Source organism: Eubalaena glacialis, chromosome 10, assembly GCF_028564815.1.
Source record: "Eubalaena glacialis isolate mEubGla1 chromosome 10, mEubGla1.1.hap2.+ XY, whole genome shotgun sequence".
NCBI lineage: Eukaryota > Metazoa > Chordata > Mammalia > Artiodactyla > Balaenidae > Eubalaena > Eubalaena glacialis.
The window spans coordinates 75,590,303-75,607,500 of NC_083725.1; the positions used below are offsets into that span (position 1 = coordinate 75,590,303).

The 17,198-nt window shown below is 33.5% G+C and overlaps 1 protein-coding gene across 6 annotated transcripts in view; it reads right to left on the minus strand.

Moving 5' to 3' along the window:
• SBF2 (SET binding factor 2) overlaps positions 1-17,198 on the minus strand; it is a 461,885-nt gene that overhangs the window by 238,797 nt on the left and 205,890 nt on the right. For all 6 annotated transcript variants that reach the window (XM_061201443.1, XM_061201441.1, XM_061201446.1 and 3 more), the window contains exons 4-6: positions 5,036-5,158; positions 3,445-3,555; positions 1,682-1,787 (exon numbers count right to left, since the gene is read on the minus strand). In XM_061201443.1, the coding sequence (XP_061057426.1) occupies positions 1,682-1,787; positions 3,445-3,555; positions 5,036-5,158 (340 nt within the window). The remainder of the gene's footprint in view (positions 1-1,681; positions 1,788-3,444; positions 3,556-5,035; positions 5,159-17,198) is intronic.

Below are 17,198 nucleotides of genomic sequence, written 5' to 3' on the forward strand. Positions count from 1 at the left end.
CTTCTGACGCTTTCAAGTAGAAGTTGTTTATACTTGTATGGCTTTCCTAGTATTCATTGTTAAGAGGGTTAGTCTGAATCACAAAGGCCATCATTACTAGAAGAGAGGTCCAGGTTTTATAAATTTATACTTTATCTATAGCAGTTTTTCTCATCAGGAGTGCTACTAGTATTTGAGGTAAAAAATCTTCTGGTGCATATATATTATGCATGAAGAATGTTTAATATCCCTGGGTCCTGGGCATTAATGCCAGTAACAATCCCTGCCCTCCCCTTCAAATCATTGTAAAAATGTAAAAGCATGAGAGGTTTATAAGGCACTCATTAAGTATAAGATCAATGGTAGCATTTGGGAATGTGAAATTTTGTGTCATATCCTTCTATTCCTCTTCATGGTAGACCTTTGCTTTGATTGACCCTTGAGAGGTATACAGGCCCTCTTAACTGAAAAAGGTCAGGTGAATAGTGGTTAGCTAAAATCAATTAAGTCAGTGATTAGGAGGGACCATGGACAGGCTGTAGGTAGTCCATGAACCCCTAAGATTATATCCAAAAGTTTGTGGAGGGAGGTTTTAGTCAACAAGATATTCTTTAGAGAAGTAAGTGCCACCAGGGAGACAGTACCTATTTCACACATTAAGGAAAATAGCTTTAATTAAATTAGAACTTGGTTGAAATGACTCAATGAGCAGAAACTTTCAGGGAGGAAGAGAAGGAGTATGTAATTTTTGAGAGTTTAAACCCCTAAGGTGGGGGCAGATGTAATAGAGAACTACTACTTTGGGGTTGATGTCACCATTCATCTTTATTAGGATACTAGAAACTCTACTTCTATTTACATTAGTCTCTTCTAAGGCTTTCTAAATTTCACTGACTGAAGTCACAGCAGAAGAATTAGGATGGGTCCACTAAAGAAAAAGGAGAGACAAATTTCAGAGTTAAGCAGGGAGTAAAATTCAACATGAGATAGGAGGGAAATAAGAAGGTAGAATTTTTGTGCAAGGAATTAAGAATTCCATGGAGAACTAGACTATGAGCCCCAGGAAAGGGGAGGTTTCAATTCAACTAGAAAAAGACAAACACAGATGGAGAACAATGAGAAAGAATGAATCAAAGAGAGTGGAACACTCTTACACAGGTACATATAAAGGATAAGTACGAGGTAAAGTAAGTGGGAATCTCTGGCAGCACTGGTCTAAAACATACTCATTTTTAAGTTATATTACTCCTTCAATGAAGTATGAGCTGTCCAATGCACAGAGGGCACTTTCTAGTGTCCTCCCCCTAATACGTCATCCTAGCCATTGCTAGAAAATTAAAGTCCTGATACAGGTGGTGGGATGAAAAGGATGGGACTTTTAGTTCTATCTGACAAGGTTTCTATAAAAGCAATTCATCTAAGGAAAAACAAAATATACTATCTATTCATCTTTTAAAGCACAGAAAATATGTTTACTTTCTAAAAGCTTAATTGACTTACGAGCAAAAGGGGTCTGGGTTAATTTTAAAAAAGAATGAATACTAGTTAAGATTAGAACCCATAAAATTATATATTTTATATATCAGTTATCTAATGGTTTGCTTTTTATTTTCCTGATTTATGTCAGGTGATGTAGGCTTAAAATAAATCTTTTTTTCATAGGCTTTTATAAGAACATTGAAAATGGGAGAAGAAGACATACCCAATTGCTGGAACAGGAGAGCCGCACTAGTGCCTGTGACAGGAAGACTATCATGCAAGGGAGTCTGGATCAGCTGTCTATCTCCTGCACCCAAGGAAAACAGCTTCTGCAGAATGGGCGGAAAACACACACACACCACAAATGATTTCTTTTCAGACATTTTCTTAAGATAAAAAAATCCCTTTGAAGTTCAAATTTAAAGCAGATGATGACCATATAAGATCCAATTAACAGACGTGAAGGGCAATAATGCAGCCCAAAACATTCAAGTTACTTTGTATCCAAATGAATACGGTACAAGAAAATTCAGTAGTTGAAAGGTGAAAATTTAGTAATCATGAGATACACAAATCACTGATAATAACACTTAACTAAAAAATAGTAAAATATTAAAGCTAACATTTATATGCCAGTTATATGTCAATAAAACTGGAAAAACAAAAGAAATATAGTAATATGAACCATGCATGTAATTTAAAAATTTCTAGCAGCTACAATAAAAATGTTTTTAAAATTAAAAAAAAAATAAAATAAAATCATGTCAACAAAATTCCCATCATAATAAAGGCTCATAAAACAACTCGGCTGCTTTTAAGTTTAGGTCCAATCATGACCAAACTCACATTTCATATTATGCTCTTGTAGCAGAAATAGGAGAATGAGGGAGGAGAGTGCAGGAGGAAAAAAACCTTAAGAGTAACCAAAAGATGCTAGGAAAGACAGGAGACAGCTATAAAGGCAAAGGGCACGGAAAAAAGATGCCATTTTTACTATAAGTAACATCTCTATCAGACTGAGGATAAAAAACTGTAATTTTTAGAGGGCTGTCTTTTTCCTCAATATTACATAAGAATAAGCAAATAAATGATCAGCTAATCAATTTTAGGACTTAAGGAAAGGAGCCTTTAAAAAAAAAAGTTCCCTAGAAATATTAAGTCATAGCAACTGAAGTTCTCATTTTTCTACTTCAGAGATGAATATAAAAATTTCAGGACATACAGAAGATGAAAAACATGCCACTTTGAGAAAGTTTTATTTCAGTAGAGGAGTTTAATGTCCTCACGGGCTCAACCTATGACAAAATCCTTGGGAAATTTTAAGGTATAGACTATATTTTCCAAAGAAGATCTGTGATTTTGGACAATGGTCAACATTATCATTACTAAAGGTAGCAAACTGAGATGAGAAAAATAAGTGCTCCTCTTTTGAAGCTTAAATGCAAGATATTCTATTAAAGATTACACACAACATACAAAATGGTTTTAGGACTACAATTGCTTTTATCCAGGGAAATGAAGAAATGAATTAATCTATCCAGAAGTAGTTATAATGTTACAAAGAATTATATTAAAAGTTTTCTTAATGTTACCTCCTAATTTTTATCACTGAAAAAAATTTTAAGTTAATGAGGCGTAACCATACAGAGGAATAATAAGAAAGGTACAAAGAACACATTTGAAGTTCAACTTAAAAAAGTGTATTTCCAAGAAAGCGTAAGCTAGAGTTCAAGTTACACAGAATATGACTTCTAACTATGCTATGTGAAAGGTGAACCTTATGTTAAAATTAACCCTATGACCTAAGAATGGAATCTTGAGTCTCTAGAAGGCAGACCATAGGAACAATGCTTAATTAAACTAAGATCCTCTTTAAAACGAAAATATTTAAAGAATTCTCTTTTTCCTTTTCTTCATAAATTAAATTTACTGGAGGAGAGGAGAAGAGAAGCAGGCCCTCTTCATCTCCCTTTTTATTCTATTTACCTGAGACCCTCCAGCCGCTGGGACAAGACATGCACACAGGTTTGCAATGAGACTTTCCAAGGAGACATTCAGACTGTCCACATATACAGTATAGATCAAACCCAGGCAAGCCTGCAAAGAAAAGATGCATGTAGTTATTTCATGGAAAAAGCAAGCACTAAAAATAAATTGTTGTGACATCTGCTTCCAGGAAAATTTCCCTTTGAACCTAGTAGATTCTACAGTGACCATGGAATAAATTTTAAGCAGCAAATGTTATTAAGTTTATTAAATTTTCCTCCAGAACCAGAAGCTCTAAATGAGCTTTTGAGATGAGTTTATAAAAAGCAGAAATCCATAATTTGTAAAACAGGTGTTTGTGCTTAGATAACCACTCCAGCAAATTTGTAGGGCTTAAAACCGTTTCTGTCTCAACTTATTTTGCAGAACTCCAAATTTCAAGATAAAAACTTAGAAACTTTATCTTGTTTTGTGATTCTTATAAATTCAGAATATTTATTCTACAGAAAAACTTAACTTATATGAATTATTACAAAGAATAGCAAAATAGAGACAAGATATGATTAACACTTTAAGCTCAGAAGAAGACATGTAAAATGGAAGACAAAATGTAATCATATGAATCTCTCAGTTTATTAAAACTTATATAACTAAAAAATTAGTATGTGTTAGGAGTTAGCCACTATCATTGAAATCTTGACACTAAGAATATATATAATCTCAACAATATGAAAATGTTTTCCAGAAATTATGTATCAATTTCCCAAATCCTTGAGAAATTTTAAGGTATAGTTTATACCTTCCAAAGAAGATCTGTGACTCTGGACAACGGTCAACATTACTATTATTAAAGATAGCAACTGAAATAAAAATAAGCCCTCTTCTTGCAAAGCTTAAATGTATTTATAACTAAAGTAGAGAACAAACGTATGGACACCAAGAGGGGAGAACTGCAGTGGGGTGGGGATGGTGGTGTGCTGAATTGGGCGATTGGGATTGACATGTATACAGTGATGTGTATAAGATTGATGACTGATTAAAAAAAAAAAACGTGGTTGGATTAAATAGTCATTGATAAAAAAAAAAAAAATTTTTATCTACATTTGCAAATTCTAACTATCTAAAAAAATAAAATATCTGGAAGTAAACAATATTTTAAAGCTATATTGATAGCAGTATGATCACAACTATTTGAAATCACAAATACTTATCCTATTTCCTTGAACCTGGACTCCTAAAAAGAAGATCAATAAAAATACACTAAGTTGTTATATTACTAATGCATTTTAAATTTGATACAGGTAATCAAATGATTTCTTTAGGATTCATAAATTTTGGAGTCAGTAAAGATGGGACCTATTTTAAAACAAACACTACATCCTTAGAAGTTTAAATAGTCACATTAACTTACTCAGGTACTTATTTTATCCAACATGAAATACATTTCTTCTGTTCACAGTAATTTTATTTTATTGATGAATTCCTAATCAATTTAAAGATATTTTAGATACAAAGAATTTGTTACCGTGGTTCACTCAAAATAGATTTATATAATAATACAAATCAATAATGACAACTATGAGTTCTTTACCCTAAAAATTTCTGGATAATCTAATCTGGATACCAACACCAGGCTTTTGGGAGCAAACACTTCTGCAGGCTGAATTAAACCAGACACTTCCACTTCACCTTCAATCTCATCTTTCTTTGTTCCCTAAAGAAAGAGACACTGTAATCAGCAGATGGACAATTTCCTAGGTTTATAACTCACAAAGTATAGACATATCACACACTTTCATGTAATTTACAAAATCCAAAATTAATTACAAAATATAATTTACAAAACTCAAACTAAAAATAAACATACTTTGAGAGGAATCTGAGAAGCAAGTAGGCAAAGAAATTATGACACAGGGCATACTTATTTCATTTTTGAAAACTCCTTAAGCTCCAGATATATACCACAATTTTATTTGAGCATTTGGTTTCTGTGTGAGGTACCAGTAATCAAAGGTAAATAAGACACATTCATTAGTGACCCATACAAATAGAAATGACACTCACTTAATGGAAATTCAGTTTTCAAGGAAAGAAAAAATCTGTATTAGAAGTAAGACACTACTTTTCATTTTTGCTTTTTGGACTTCTCCCAATCTTTCAAACAAAAGCGATAATCATTTAGGATTATGTTGCAGAATACTCATTGCTCTTAGAAGTAAAGCCCAATCAGCTCTAAATTCTTTTTGCTCAGAAGCAACAATGTTGATTTTTTGAAAACAGAGGATATTTTTATACACAAAACTGAGTTTCAGAATGTACCTAGTGCCACTGAACTGTACACTTAAAAATGGTTGAAATGGTAAAGCTTATGTTATGCATATTTTAGCACAATAAAAATATCTAGAATTTTTTTTAAAACCCTAAGTGTTCAGTGATTAAATACTGGTTAATAAAATAAACTTTGAAAAATATTATTCTCATTTATTAGTCAACAAATATTTCCTGGGCACCTATTGTTCCATTATACTATATGACGCACTATAAAAGTTCCAAGTGAAAAGAAGAAAAAAACCAAGGTAGTAAAGTATCTAGAATTATTTCTATATGATATTCTAAGATGCTAGGACATTTTCCCTAACTAGAATCCTCTTCTCTTTCTTTTCCATTAATTGAAAGTCCAGCTTAGGAATTATCTTCCTTCCTGAAGCCTTCCTTTCCTTTACTGATTTTTCTCCTACTATTAATTCTTAGCACAGTTCATCAACATATCACACATTTGCTCATACTTATCTCTCCTGCCAAACCTCTCTCCCAAATGCCACAAAATGCCATATCCAACTGCCTGCTTGACCTCTCCACTTAGATGACTAATAGGTATCTCAAACATGTCCAAAATACAGCTCCAATCTTTCTTCCCAAACTCCACTCCTCCTGCAGTATTCCCTAACTCAGTTAATGGAAATTCTATCCTCCCATTTAGCAAATCAAAAATCCTGATTCCCCTCTCTTTCATAACCTGTATCCAAACTGTCAGCAGTCCTGATTTCTCACCACCTCCACTGCTACCACAGTACTGTGAGCCACTATCATCACTTGTCTGGGTTATTTTAACAGCTTCCTTTAGTCTTCTCTGTTCCTCTTTAGCCCCACTTTGCTTCCTTGCTGCTCCTCCAAGATGCTGGGCATGCTCCCACATAAGAGTCTCAAGTACTTTGTTATTCTTTTGCCTGGAATAGATACAATAAATAATTCCCTCATCTCCCTTAGGTCTTCATTCAAGCAAACTTCTGCTCTGTTAAGCCTCTGTTGGCACCCTACTTGAAACTGCAATGCCCTAACACTCCCTATAGCCCCTTCCTTAATAAAAATAAAATATATTTTATTTTTCTCCACGGCATGACAACATATTATCTATTTCACTTATGTTTGTTTTCTGGTTTGTTTATCTCCTCCACTAGAATGTGCTCCACAAAGACCAGGATTTCTGTTTTGTTCACTGGTAATTTCCCGGTTACTAAACCAAGAGCTGGCCACATAGTTGATACTTACTTAATATTTGTTTACTGCATTCATGCAGGAATGAATTTTCTTAGACTAGTTTTCTGGGTATTCTACCAAGGGAAGCTTTCCCCCCCTACTTGTGGAGGCCAAGAACTGTATTTCTATCTCCTTTGGAGCCCGTATAGTTTCTATACAGTGAAATATAACCAAGTATTAGATGTCTATGGAATGCACATATCCAAAGGGAAATATCTGTTTACTTTTTATTATGTGTGATAAGATCCATATGCTCTTGAAAGATTTTCATTTGTTACAAAGCAAAAGCTAAAATTAGGTTGGGTGGTTCCTGGAATTCTTAGAAATAATAAAAATGTGATGAATATGAATTTACCAAAGATTTCCACACTTAATGAATCATATTCTTTATGGATTACTAAGAAATTTTGTCCTTTCAGGACAAAAGAATGAGTGAAATTCCTGAAAGAGATAAAGCTATCCACAATTTTATGAGATTGTGATACATGCCCTAGAGTACCGTGAGAAGTCAGCTTGAGTAAGTGCATAACCATTTCATATAAATGACCATTAACCTGCATTAACCTAAACATAAAATAGAATGCATTGGTCATTTCTTAAAGCTATCCTTTTATTAAATACTCACTAACTGGAATAATTATTAACAAGAAAGAAAAAAGGTCCGATATAATGTTAATCAATATTAAATAAAAACAATTCCATTTTTCTTTTTTTTTTAATTAAAAAAATTTTTTTTTCTTTATTTTATTTTTGGCTGCTTTGGGTCTTCATTGCTGCATGCGGGCTTTCTCCAGTTGCCGCGAGCGGGGGCTACTCTTCATTGCGGTGTGCGGGCTTCTCATTGCGGTGGCTTCCCTTGTTGCAGAGCACGGGCTCTAGGTGCGCGGGCTTCAGTAGTTGTGGCAGGCGGGCTCAGTAGTGGCTCGCAGGCTCTAGAGTGCAGGGCTTAGTTGCTCCGTGGCATGTGGGATCTTCCCAGACCAGGGCTTGAACCTGTGTCCCCTGCATTGGCAGGCGGATTCTTAACCACTGCACCACCAGGGAAGCCCAATTCCATTTTTCTTTACATCTCTTTTTAACTTTTTATTTTATATTGGAGTATAGCTGATTAACAATGGTGTGATAGCTTCAGGTGCACAGCAAAGGGACTCAGCCATAGTCTTTACATCACTTTTTATTATAGATTTTGACCTTTACTTTGTAAATGTGCTATAAATCATAAGATGCTGTTATTCTTAATTCCAATAGCTCTCCTGTAAGAATACAATGTCCCAAATTTAGAGAAAGTTCATATTCCTTTTTTCAAACCAAAATGTACTGCTGTGATTTAAAAAAAAAAAAAAATTCTTGTTTATAATAAGGCTTATTCCAGGAGATAGTAATGACGTGGTTTTGGTTAAATTTTTCTATAAGTAATCTATCATGTAAGGGAATAGTGCCTCTTCTTTATAGCTGCTAGAATACCTTTTGTGTAATAACTATGTAGTGATACTAACTTTGTTTTGCATTTTACAATGACAGATTTTCACATGTCGAACAGATGTGAGAAACTTAACAATAAGCAGGAAATCAAAAACACAGGATACAAATGTAATAGATATTGTAATAATGATTGGAAATTTAACATTTTATAGTATAAAACATTTTCACGTATTTTATCTCATTGAACAATATTTACAAGCCTTCTTCTAAGCTAAGATTATTCCTTGGTTTTAGTAGGTCCCATTAAAGATACAAATTTACCTTAAATACTGTTTACTGAACTGCCTCACACTGACTTGTAATGTGACCTTATCTCTTATACGTATCATAAGCACATGCCGCAACTTGCCCATTTATTGATATTTTTTCTACCTATTGTTAGTACGGATCACATCTGCTAGTGGGATTCCCAGCTTCTATGTAGTTTACATTCGATGTAGCTCTCATAGTCTTCAGGCTTCAATAATATGGGATAAATTAGTACCCACCATAGTAATCTGCCCTAAAAGTACTATTGCCTTTTAAACATATCCTAAGATCAAAATGTTAAAAATTATTAGAATACTGACTTTATGGAATGACTCCATAGAGCAGATAGGCACAATCTTTAAGAAGCTTATCCTATCACTCAGGTCAAATACTTCAGTCTCATCTCTGTTGTACTCCTGATGCTTGATTCCTGTCTCTTCTATCTTGAAAAGACTAGTTGCATCCAATATCATCTGTGCTAAGTTCATTTTCAACAACACTGTTTCATACTAATTCTCCCTACAAAATTTTGTAAAACACTCATTTTAAAAGGAGGATGAAAGGAATTACGCAAGTAAAAAACTTCCAGTTCTGCATTTCCTTTTTGAAAAGTAAGTAATTACAGTGTACCATTATATAGAGTTGCCTCAGTTAAGCAATTTAAAGACTTTAAGATTTTCCAAAATTGGAAATAAAAAAGTTTTAAGTAGTTGCAAAATTCTGTAAGGTCTACAGTTCCCCCAGCAAACTTCTTCATTTCTTGCCAAATAATCCCTTAATCATGTTGACACGTCTATATGACAAAATCTAGTTTATCCTTGCATTGGTCTGGAAAATAATGACTACATGAAACATACAAATTTTAGGATAACAAGGCTTCAGACAAATCAGGCCACTAGTCTTCAGAATCCAGTTTACCTCTAGCAAAGAGAATATCCTGGTATTTCCCCCTTCAGCAGCTCCTGTGTGCTACAGTATTCCAAAGGTAGGACAAATTCATTTGTAGGGTTACTATATATTCACCCAGAAAGCTCCGTATTTTTAAGTGGCGCATAGTCCGTAATTTTTTTAAAAAAATATACTCATAAGGCAGCATTTTCCAAAGTGTTTTCTGCTGGAAGCTAACAGATACTGCTTAGCAAAAAAGATCTCCTAATCAAAACATTTTGGAAACAGTAAGTTAAAGCCAAGTTAAAAAGGTTTCTTTACTGCAGGATTTTTCAGACTTTGATATACAAATATTATTTCTACAATGCCAAGCAAAGGAGATATAATATAAATTATTTCTCCAACTTACTGGACCACTGAAACCCTGTTTATTACAGAGCATCGAGAGGACCTAGTGCCCTATGGAACACATGCTGAGAAAGGCTGTCACAAGCTATTTTAGGACAGAAAATGTATGAAACTGAAATATGTATATATTCCTGTGTTCTGTATCTTTAGGAGCCTAGGTTAATACAATGTTTATTTCATAAATATATTATTATAATTAACATCTGTTTCATTAATTCTCACATTTCATAAAGTAAAATAAGATTTGAAAAGATGAGAAAATGGACAAGACTGCTGGGAGCTAGGGTGCTTTACAGCTGCCCTAAGAAAATATTCAGCATGCCTGTGGCCCATTCTCACCAGATGAGTTAGGAACTTCTACTCTGGACCAGTGGTTCTCACACTTCAGTATGCAACAAAATCACTGAGGGCTTGCTAAAATATATTTTTGGGTCTCACCCCTAAAATTTCTGATTCAGTAGGTCTGAGAATTGACATTTCTAAGAAAGTCCCCAGTGATACTGATACTGCTGATCCAGGGACCGCACTCTAAGAACCACAGTTCTAGGCTAATTAATATGAGAATATAAAAGAAAACAATAACTGTAACATATATTCTACATGCCAGACACTGTACTAAGCATCATACCAGTGTTAATAATTCATTTATACAATCAAGAACTTATTAAATACTATTTTCTAGTAAAGGAAACCAGGACTCCCTGGAGAAATGACATTTTATATTTGGGCCAGAAAAATGTACAAAATGAGACTATTCATCTTAATCAAAAAGTAAAGAATCTGTCAAAGACTAACAGAATCAAAATACATAAAAATCACAGCTGATTGAAACTCAACAAATACACAAAAATCCATGAGTTCATAATGATAATTTTTTAATTGGTCACTACTGAAGATTGCTAGGGTACCAATCTACTATTTTGAAAATTTTTAAAAATAAGGGGAAACAATTGTCTTCTCTATCAAACTGTGGTCAATGAAAGCTCTTTTTAATAGTTGAATTTCAGTCAATAAATGCAGAAGGAATAATAGAATGAGGAAATTACCTTTTGCAATTCCTACTGAAATAATGTATTTAGGCAATGATCATCAATAGATCCCAAACTATTAAGTGAAAGGCTGGCACTACCCCAAACCCACAAATCAATCATAAATTACTAAAAGTAGAACAACCAGAAAATAAGTTCATCTTGATGTAACACAATAGGAAGTACAGTACAATCTTTGCTTTAAAAATTGAATGTGAATCCAATTAAGCCTCTAGATCTAAATATTACTTTATGGAAACTATAGAGAGTAGAGGTACAAGTTAAAAAATAACATGGAGAATTAATCAGCCAAATCCAGAATATAGAGCATTCCATAGAACTGGGACAAATGACCCAGTTCTTCTACCACCCCCAGAAGAGGGACTGTTACAGAAAGAAGTTAAGAAATATCAACCAAATACAATGTGTGGAACTTGTTTGAATAAACCAAGACATTTTTGAGACAATTTTTTTAAATTTAAAAATATGTAAGTTGGATATTAGATAATATTAAGGGGTTATTCAAAATTATAATTAATTTTGTTAAAAATTATAATGGCAGACTGGTAATCTAAAGAAGGCTTTACCAGTTAGAGATACATACTAAAATATTTGCAGGTGAAATATGGTGTCTGGGGTTTGCTTTTAAATGTCTCTCCCTAAAAAAAAAAAAAAATCAAGGATTTAGATTTTAAAAGATTGACAAAATGCTGATAATTTTTAAAGCTGGGTCAAGTGTAATGGGATTTATTATACTACTCACTTAAATTTTCTATTTGTTTCAGAATTTCCATAATAAAAAATGAAAATAAAACCTTCCTTGTGTACCTACTATATGTCAATGTTATTCCGAAGTACATTCATTCATTTCACCCCTTTTCTTTGATCACATTTCGTTTGCTAACATACCAAAATGTCTTTAGTCTGAACTGCATCATTATTGGTTCATAAACACGTTTACAAACACATTAAAAGACTCCAAAGTGATACAACTAAATAAAAAATTTAGACAGGTCTATCATTTTTTAAGGTAAGTCATATAAAGCAACCTCACAACTACCATATTTTACTGATTACTTAAAAAATTTTATAATCACATTGCCTAGTTGGATAATTCTGGGAATATGTTATCAAAAGTTTAATGCTTGTGATTTTTGACAGTGTTACTGTATCTTAGAGAGATAAGAGCCAACATTTTTAAAGTTGCACAATTATACTTTGGATAGTTTGTATCCCTAAGTTCCTCTTCTTTAGGCTTCCAAATAATGTGTCATAGTATATTTGGTATGAAGTAATTCACACCAAATGAGAATTAAAAGATCTATTTTTGAATTGATGATATGATCCAAAAATAAAAGAAAAACACATTTTTTTAAAAGTACATAATTAACTGTTCACATCGAAAACGGGAACAACATTAATGATGACCTAGAAAGGAACATCATCTGGGCTTTAATATTATCTTTTTCAAATATTACCTCATTGTTTTTACCATTTTTTGGACCAAGTCCAAAAGATATTATCTCTCTGTTCTTCACACAGAAAAGCTGTTACATAATTCTGGCTAGCGTCTACTACCTAAGTGAACTTATATAGGAGCCAGAACTCTTATAACTTATTTACATTTTCAGAATCTTAAAAAACACATATGAAGCAGACTCTAACTTTCTGTAAGGTGATTGTAAATACTAAATAAATTACAATGTTTTGGTCCAGTTAAAATGGCAAATAGGAAAATATCTGAGCTAAAAAGAAAAATAATTTTGAAACATTGATTCCAAATATACAAGAACCCTAATCTTGGTTTTTAATATTATTCCCTACTCAAATGAGCCAGGGCTCCTTGGAGAATTGGCTGATTTCAAGGCTGAGGAAGGGAAGGAAAAAGATGATCCTGGATCAGCTTGTTATGAAAGAAAGTTTAAAAATGCTAGAAAAACCATTGATGGGGCTTGTCAAGAGAACACAGGAACCACTCTGAAGGGTTGCCCACTGGTCAAATCCTGAACAATCTGTGCATTAAAACAGTGAAAACCATTAATTATATACTACTGAAGAAAAAAGAAACTGGAATACATGAATCTATAACTCACATAGATAGACAAGACAGAAAACGTAAAATGTCAACTGCTGACTGGTAAAGGTACAGGTAGAGAGTGTGCACAGTTGGAAAATAATCATTTTGCAATCATCATAATAAAAATTGGCACAGGCAAGAATCATCACTAAATGCTGAATCTGGCAGGGGGGATAATTAATGAGTAATAGAATATTTGCATAGTCTTAAAGTATCTTACCACTCATGGCTTATTAGTTGCAAGCAAAGAAAAAAAAATAGCAACTATACAATGGAGATATCTGACAATCACCAGACTAGGTACTCAAGAAGAACAGCATCAGTAAGGCAGGTGCGTAGCAGACAGACATTGTGTACTTCCAGATGTGTGCCCTTAGTAGGACATACACTTAGTATTCCAAATGCTGGTAGTAATCTAATTACTGATGTATAACCTGAATCTAAAGTGAGAGACATCAGAAAAACAAAAAATATTAAGCATTCTATTTAAAAGGGGCATTGGGACCTGCATTATTTGAAAATGTCAAAGGCTGAGCAACTATTCCAGATGAAGACAGACAAAAGATAATTACAGAATTTTAAATTACATCCTGTACTGGAGGACCAAAAGGTGGGGGGGGGGGAGCATAAAGAGCATTAGGTCAAATGACAAAATTTAATGGATGGTAGATGAGATAAAGGTATAATATTGATATTGATTTTCTGATATTGATAACCATACTATGTTTACATAAGAAAATACTTATTCCTATGAAACATACACTAAAGACTTTAGGGCAAAGGGAAATGATGCACACAGATTTGTCTCAAATAGTTCAGAAAAAAATTTCTGTGTGTGTGTGTGTGTATGTGTGTGTGTAAGGAGAAAGAGGGAGTAAGGGAAGGAGAGAGGGGTCTATTAAAGAGAATTAATATCTATGATAATAAAGAAATGGGACAAAATATTTTAAATGGGCAAATATAGGTAAAGGGTATATAGATGTTTGCAATATTCTTGTAACTTTTCTGTAAGTTTGAAATTATTTCCAAATGAAAAGTTTGAAAAATATCCAAGAATTCCTAGAACCTCTCCAAAAATGCCTGCTATAATGTCATCCTGTGTTGATTTCTGTAAGTTTAATTGGGCTTCCTAGAATCTCTTTACATCTGCTAAATTGTCTTTTTTTAATCAGGTTTATAGAGGTATAATTGACAACATTTTAAGGTATTTAGAGTAGTGATATGACGTATGGATACACTGTTAAAGGTATCCTCCATCTAGTTAATTAATACATCCATCACCTTAGATACTTTTTTTGTGTGTGTGTGTGGGGGGGGGAGATGAAAACATTTAAGATCTACGCTCTTAGTAAATTTCAATCATACAATACAGTGCTATCAACTGTAGTCATCATGTTTTACTAGAGATCCTCAGACCTTATTAATCTTATAGCTGAAAGTCTGTATTCTTTTACCAACCTCTCCCTATTTCTTGAAAGCTTCAGCCCCTGGTGACCACCATTCCACTCTCTATTTCTCTTGAGTTTGACTTTTTTGTTGTAGTTGTTGTTAAGATTCTACATATAAATGATACCATACAGTATTTGTCATCCTTTGACTTATTTCACTTAGCATAACCATCCATGTTGTTATGAACAGTAGGATTTCCTTCTTTCTTATGACTGAATATTCCATTGTGTGTATGTATGTATGAAATATATATGTGTGTGTTCATATGTATGTATGCATGTATATAAAACATCTTTATCCGTTCAACCGTTGATGGACACTTAGCTTGTTGCCATATCTTGGCTATTGTGAATAATGCTGCAATGAACATGGGAGTGCAAATAACTCTTCGATACCCTGTTTTCATTTCCTTTGGATACATACCCAGAAGTGGGAATGCTGGATCATAAGGCAGTTCTATTTTTAATTTTTTTAAGAACCTCCATACCATTTTCCATAATGGTTGCACCAATTCACATTTCCACCAACAGTTCACAAGGGTTCCCTTCTATCTACAGCCTTGACTACACTTGTTACCTCTTATCTTTTTGAAAATTGCCATTCTAACAGGTATGAGGTGATATCTCATTATGGTGTTGATTTCCATTTCCCTGATGATTAGTGACGTTGAGCATCTTTTCATGTACCTGTTGTATGACTTCTTTGGGAAAATGTCTATTCAAGTCCTTTCCCATTTAAAAATTGGATTGTTTGGTTTTTTGCTATTGAGTTGCATGAGTTCTTTATATATTTTGGATATTAACCTCTTAACAGATATGTGGTTTGCAAACATCTTCTCCCATTCAGCAGGTTGCTTTTTGATTTTGTTGATAGTTTCCTTTGCTATGCAGAAGGCTTTTAGTTTCACGCAGTCCCACTTATTTTTGCCAAAAGTCATTGGCAAGACCTTGGTTAAGGAGCTCACCCCTTAAGTTTTCTTTTAGAACTTACTCGGTTTCAGGCCTTACATTCAAATCTTTAATCCATTTTGAATTTATTGTTGTGTATGGTGTAAGATAGGGATCCCGTTTTTTTGTTTGTTTTTGCATATAGCTGTCCAATTTTCCAAACACCATTTATCAAATAGACTATCTTTTCGCCACTGTATATCCTTGGCTCCTTTGTTGCAAATTAATTGACTATATACACATGGGTTTATTTCTGGGCTCTGTATTCTGTTTTATTGATCTACATGTCTGTTGTTATGCCAATACCATACGGTTTGATTAATAAAATTTTGTAATACACTTTGATATTAGGAAGTGTGACTCCACCTTTAACCTTCTTTCTCAAGAATACTTTGGCTATTCAGAGTATTTTGTGGCTCCATATGAATTTTAGGATTCTTTGTTTTATTTCTGTGAAATATGCCACTGGACTTTCGATAGGGACTGCACCATATCTGTAAATTTCTTAGAGCTGTATGGACATTTCAACATTATTAAGTCTTCCAATCCATTAGCATGGGGTATCTTTCCATTTATATGTGTCTTCTTCAATTTCTTTCATTAATGTCTTACACAGTTTTCAGGATACAGATCTTTTACCTCCTTGGTAAAGTTATACCCAGGTATTTATTCTTTTTCATGCAATTATAAATAGGACTATATTCTTAATTTCTCTTCCTGATAATTTGTTGTTAGTGTATAGGAACTCAATTGATTTTTGTTTATCAATTTTGTATCCTGCGACTTTACAGAATTCCTTTATTAGTGCTAACAGTTTTTTGGTAGTCTTTAGGATTTTTTATATATAATATCATGTCATCAACAAATAGAGACAGTTCTATTTCTTCCTTTCTGATTTGAATGGCTTATATTTCTTTTGCTTGACAAATTCTTTTAGCTAGGACATCCAATACTATGTTGAATAACAGTAGCAAGAGTGGGCATTCTTGACTAGTACTGGATCTTAGAGGAAAAACGTTCAGCTTTTCACCACTGAGTATGATGTGAGCTGTGGACTTGTCATAAAGGGCCTTTATGATGCTTAAGTATGTTCACTCTATACCCAGTTTGTTGAGAGTTTTATCATGAATGGATGTTGAATTTTGACAGATTTCTCTGCATCAATTAAGAAGATCATATGAATTTCATCCTTTTATTTTGTTAATGTGGTGGATCACAGTCATTGATCTGCATATGTTGAACCCTGCATCCAGGAATAAATCCCACTTGATCGTGGTGTATGATCCTTTTAATGTATTGCTGAATTTGGTTTGCCTTTATTTTGTTGAGAATTTTTGCATCTATGTTCATCAGGGCCTGTAGTTTCCTTTTCTTGTAGTGCCCATGTCTGTCTTTGGTATCAGTGTAATGCTGTCCTTGTAAAATGAGTTTGAAGGTGTTTCCTCCTCTTCTCTTTTTTTTGGGGAGGAAGAATTTGAGAAGGATTGTTATTCATTCTTCTTTAAATGTGTAGCAGAATTGACAAGTAAAGCCATCTGGTCCTCGATTTTTCCTTTGCAGGACGTTTTTGATTACCAATTCAATATCTTTACTACTATTGCTCTGTTCATATTTTATATTTCTTCATGATTCAGACTTGGTAGGTTGTATGTTAGTAGGAATTTATTCACTTCTTCTAGGCTGTCCAAT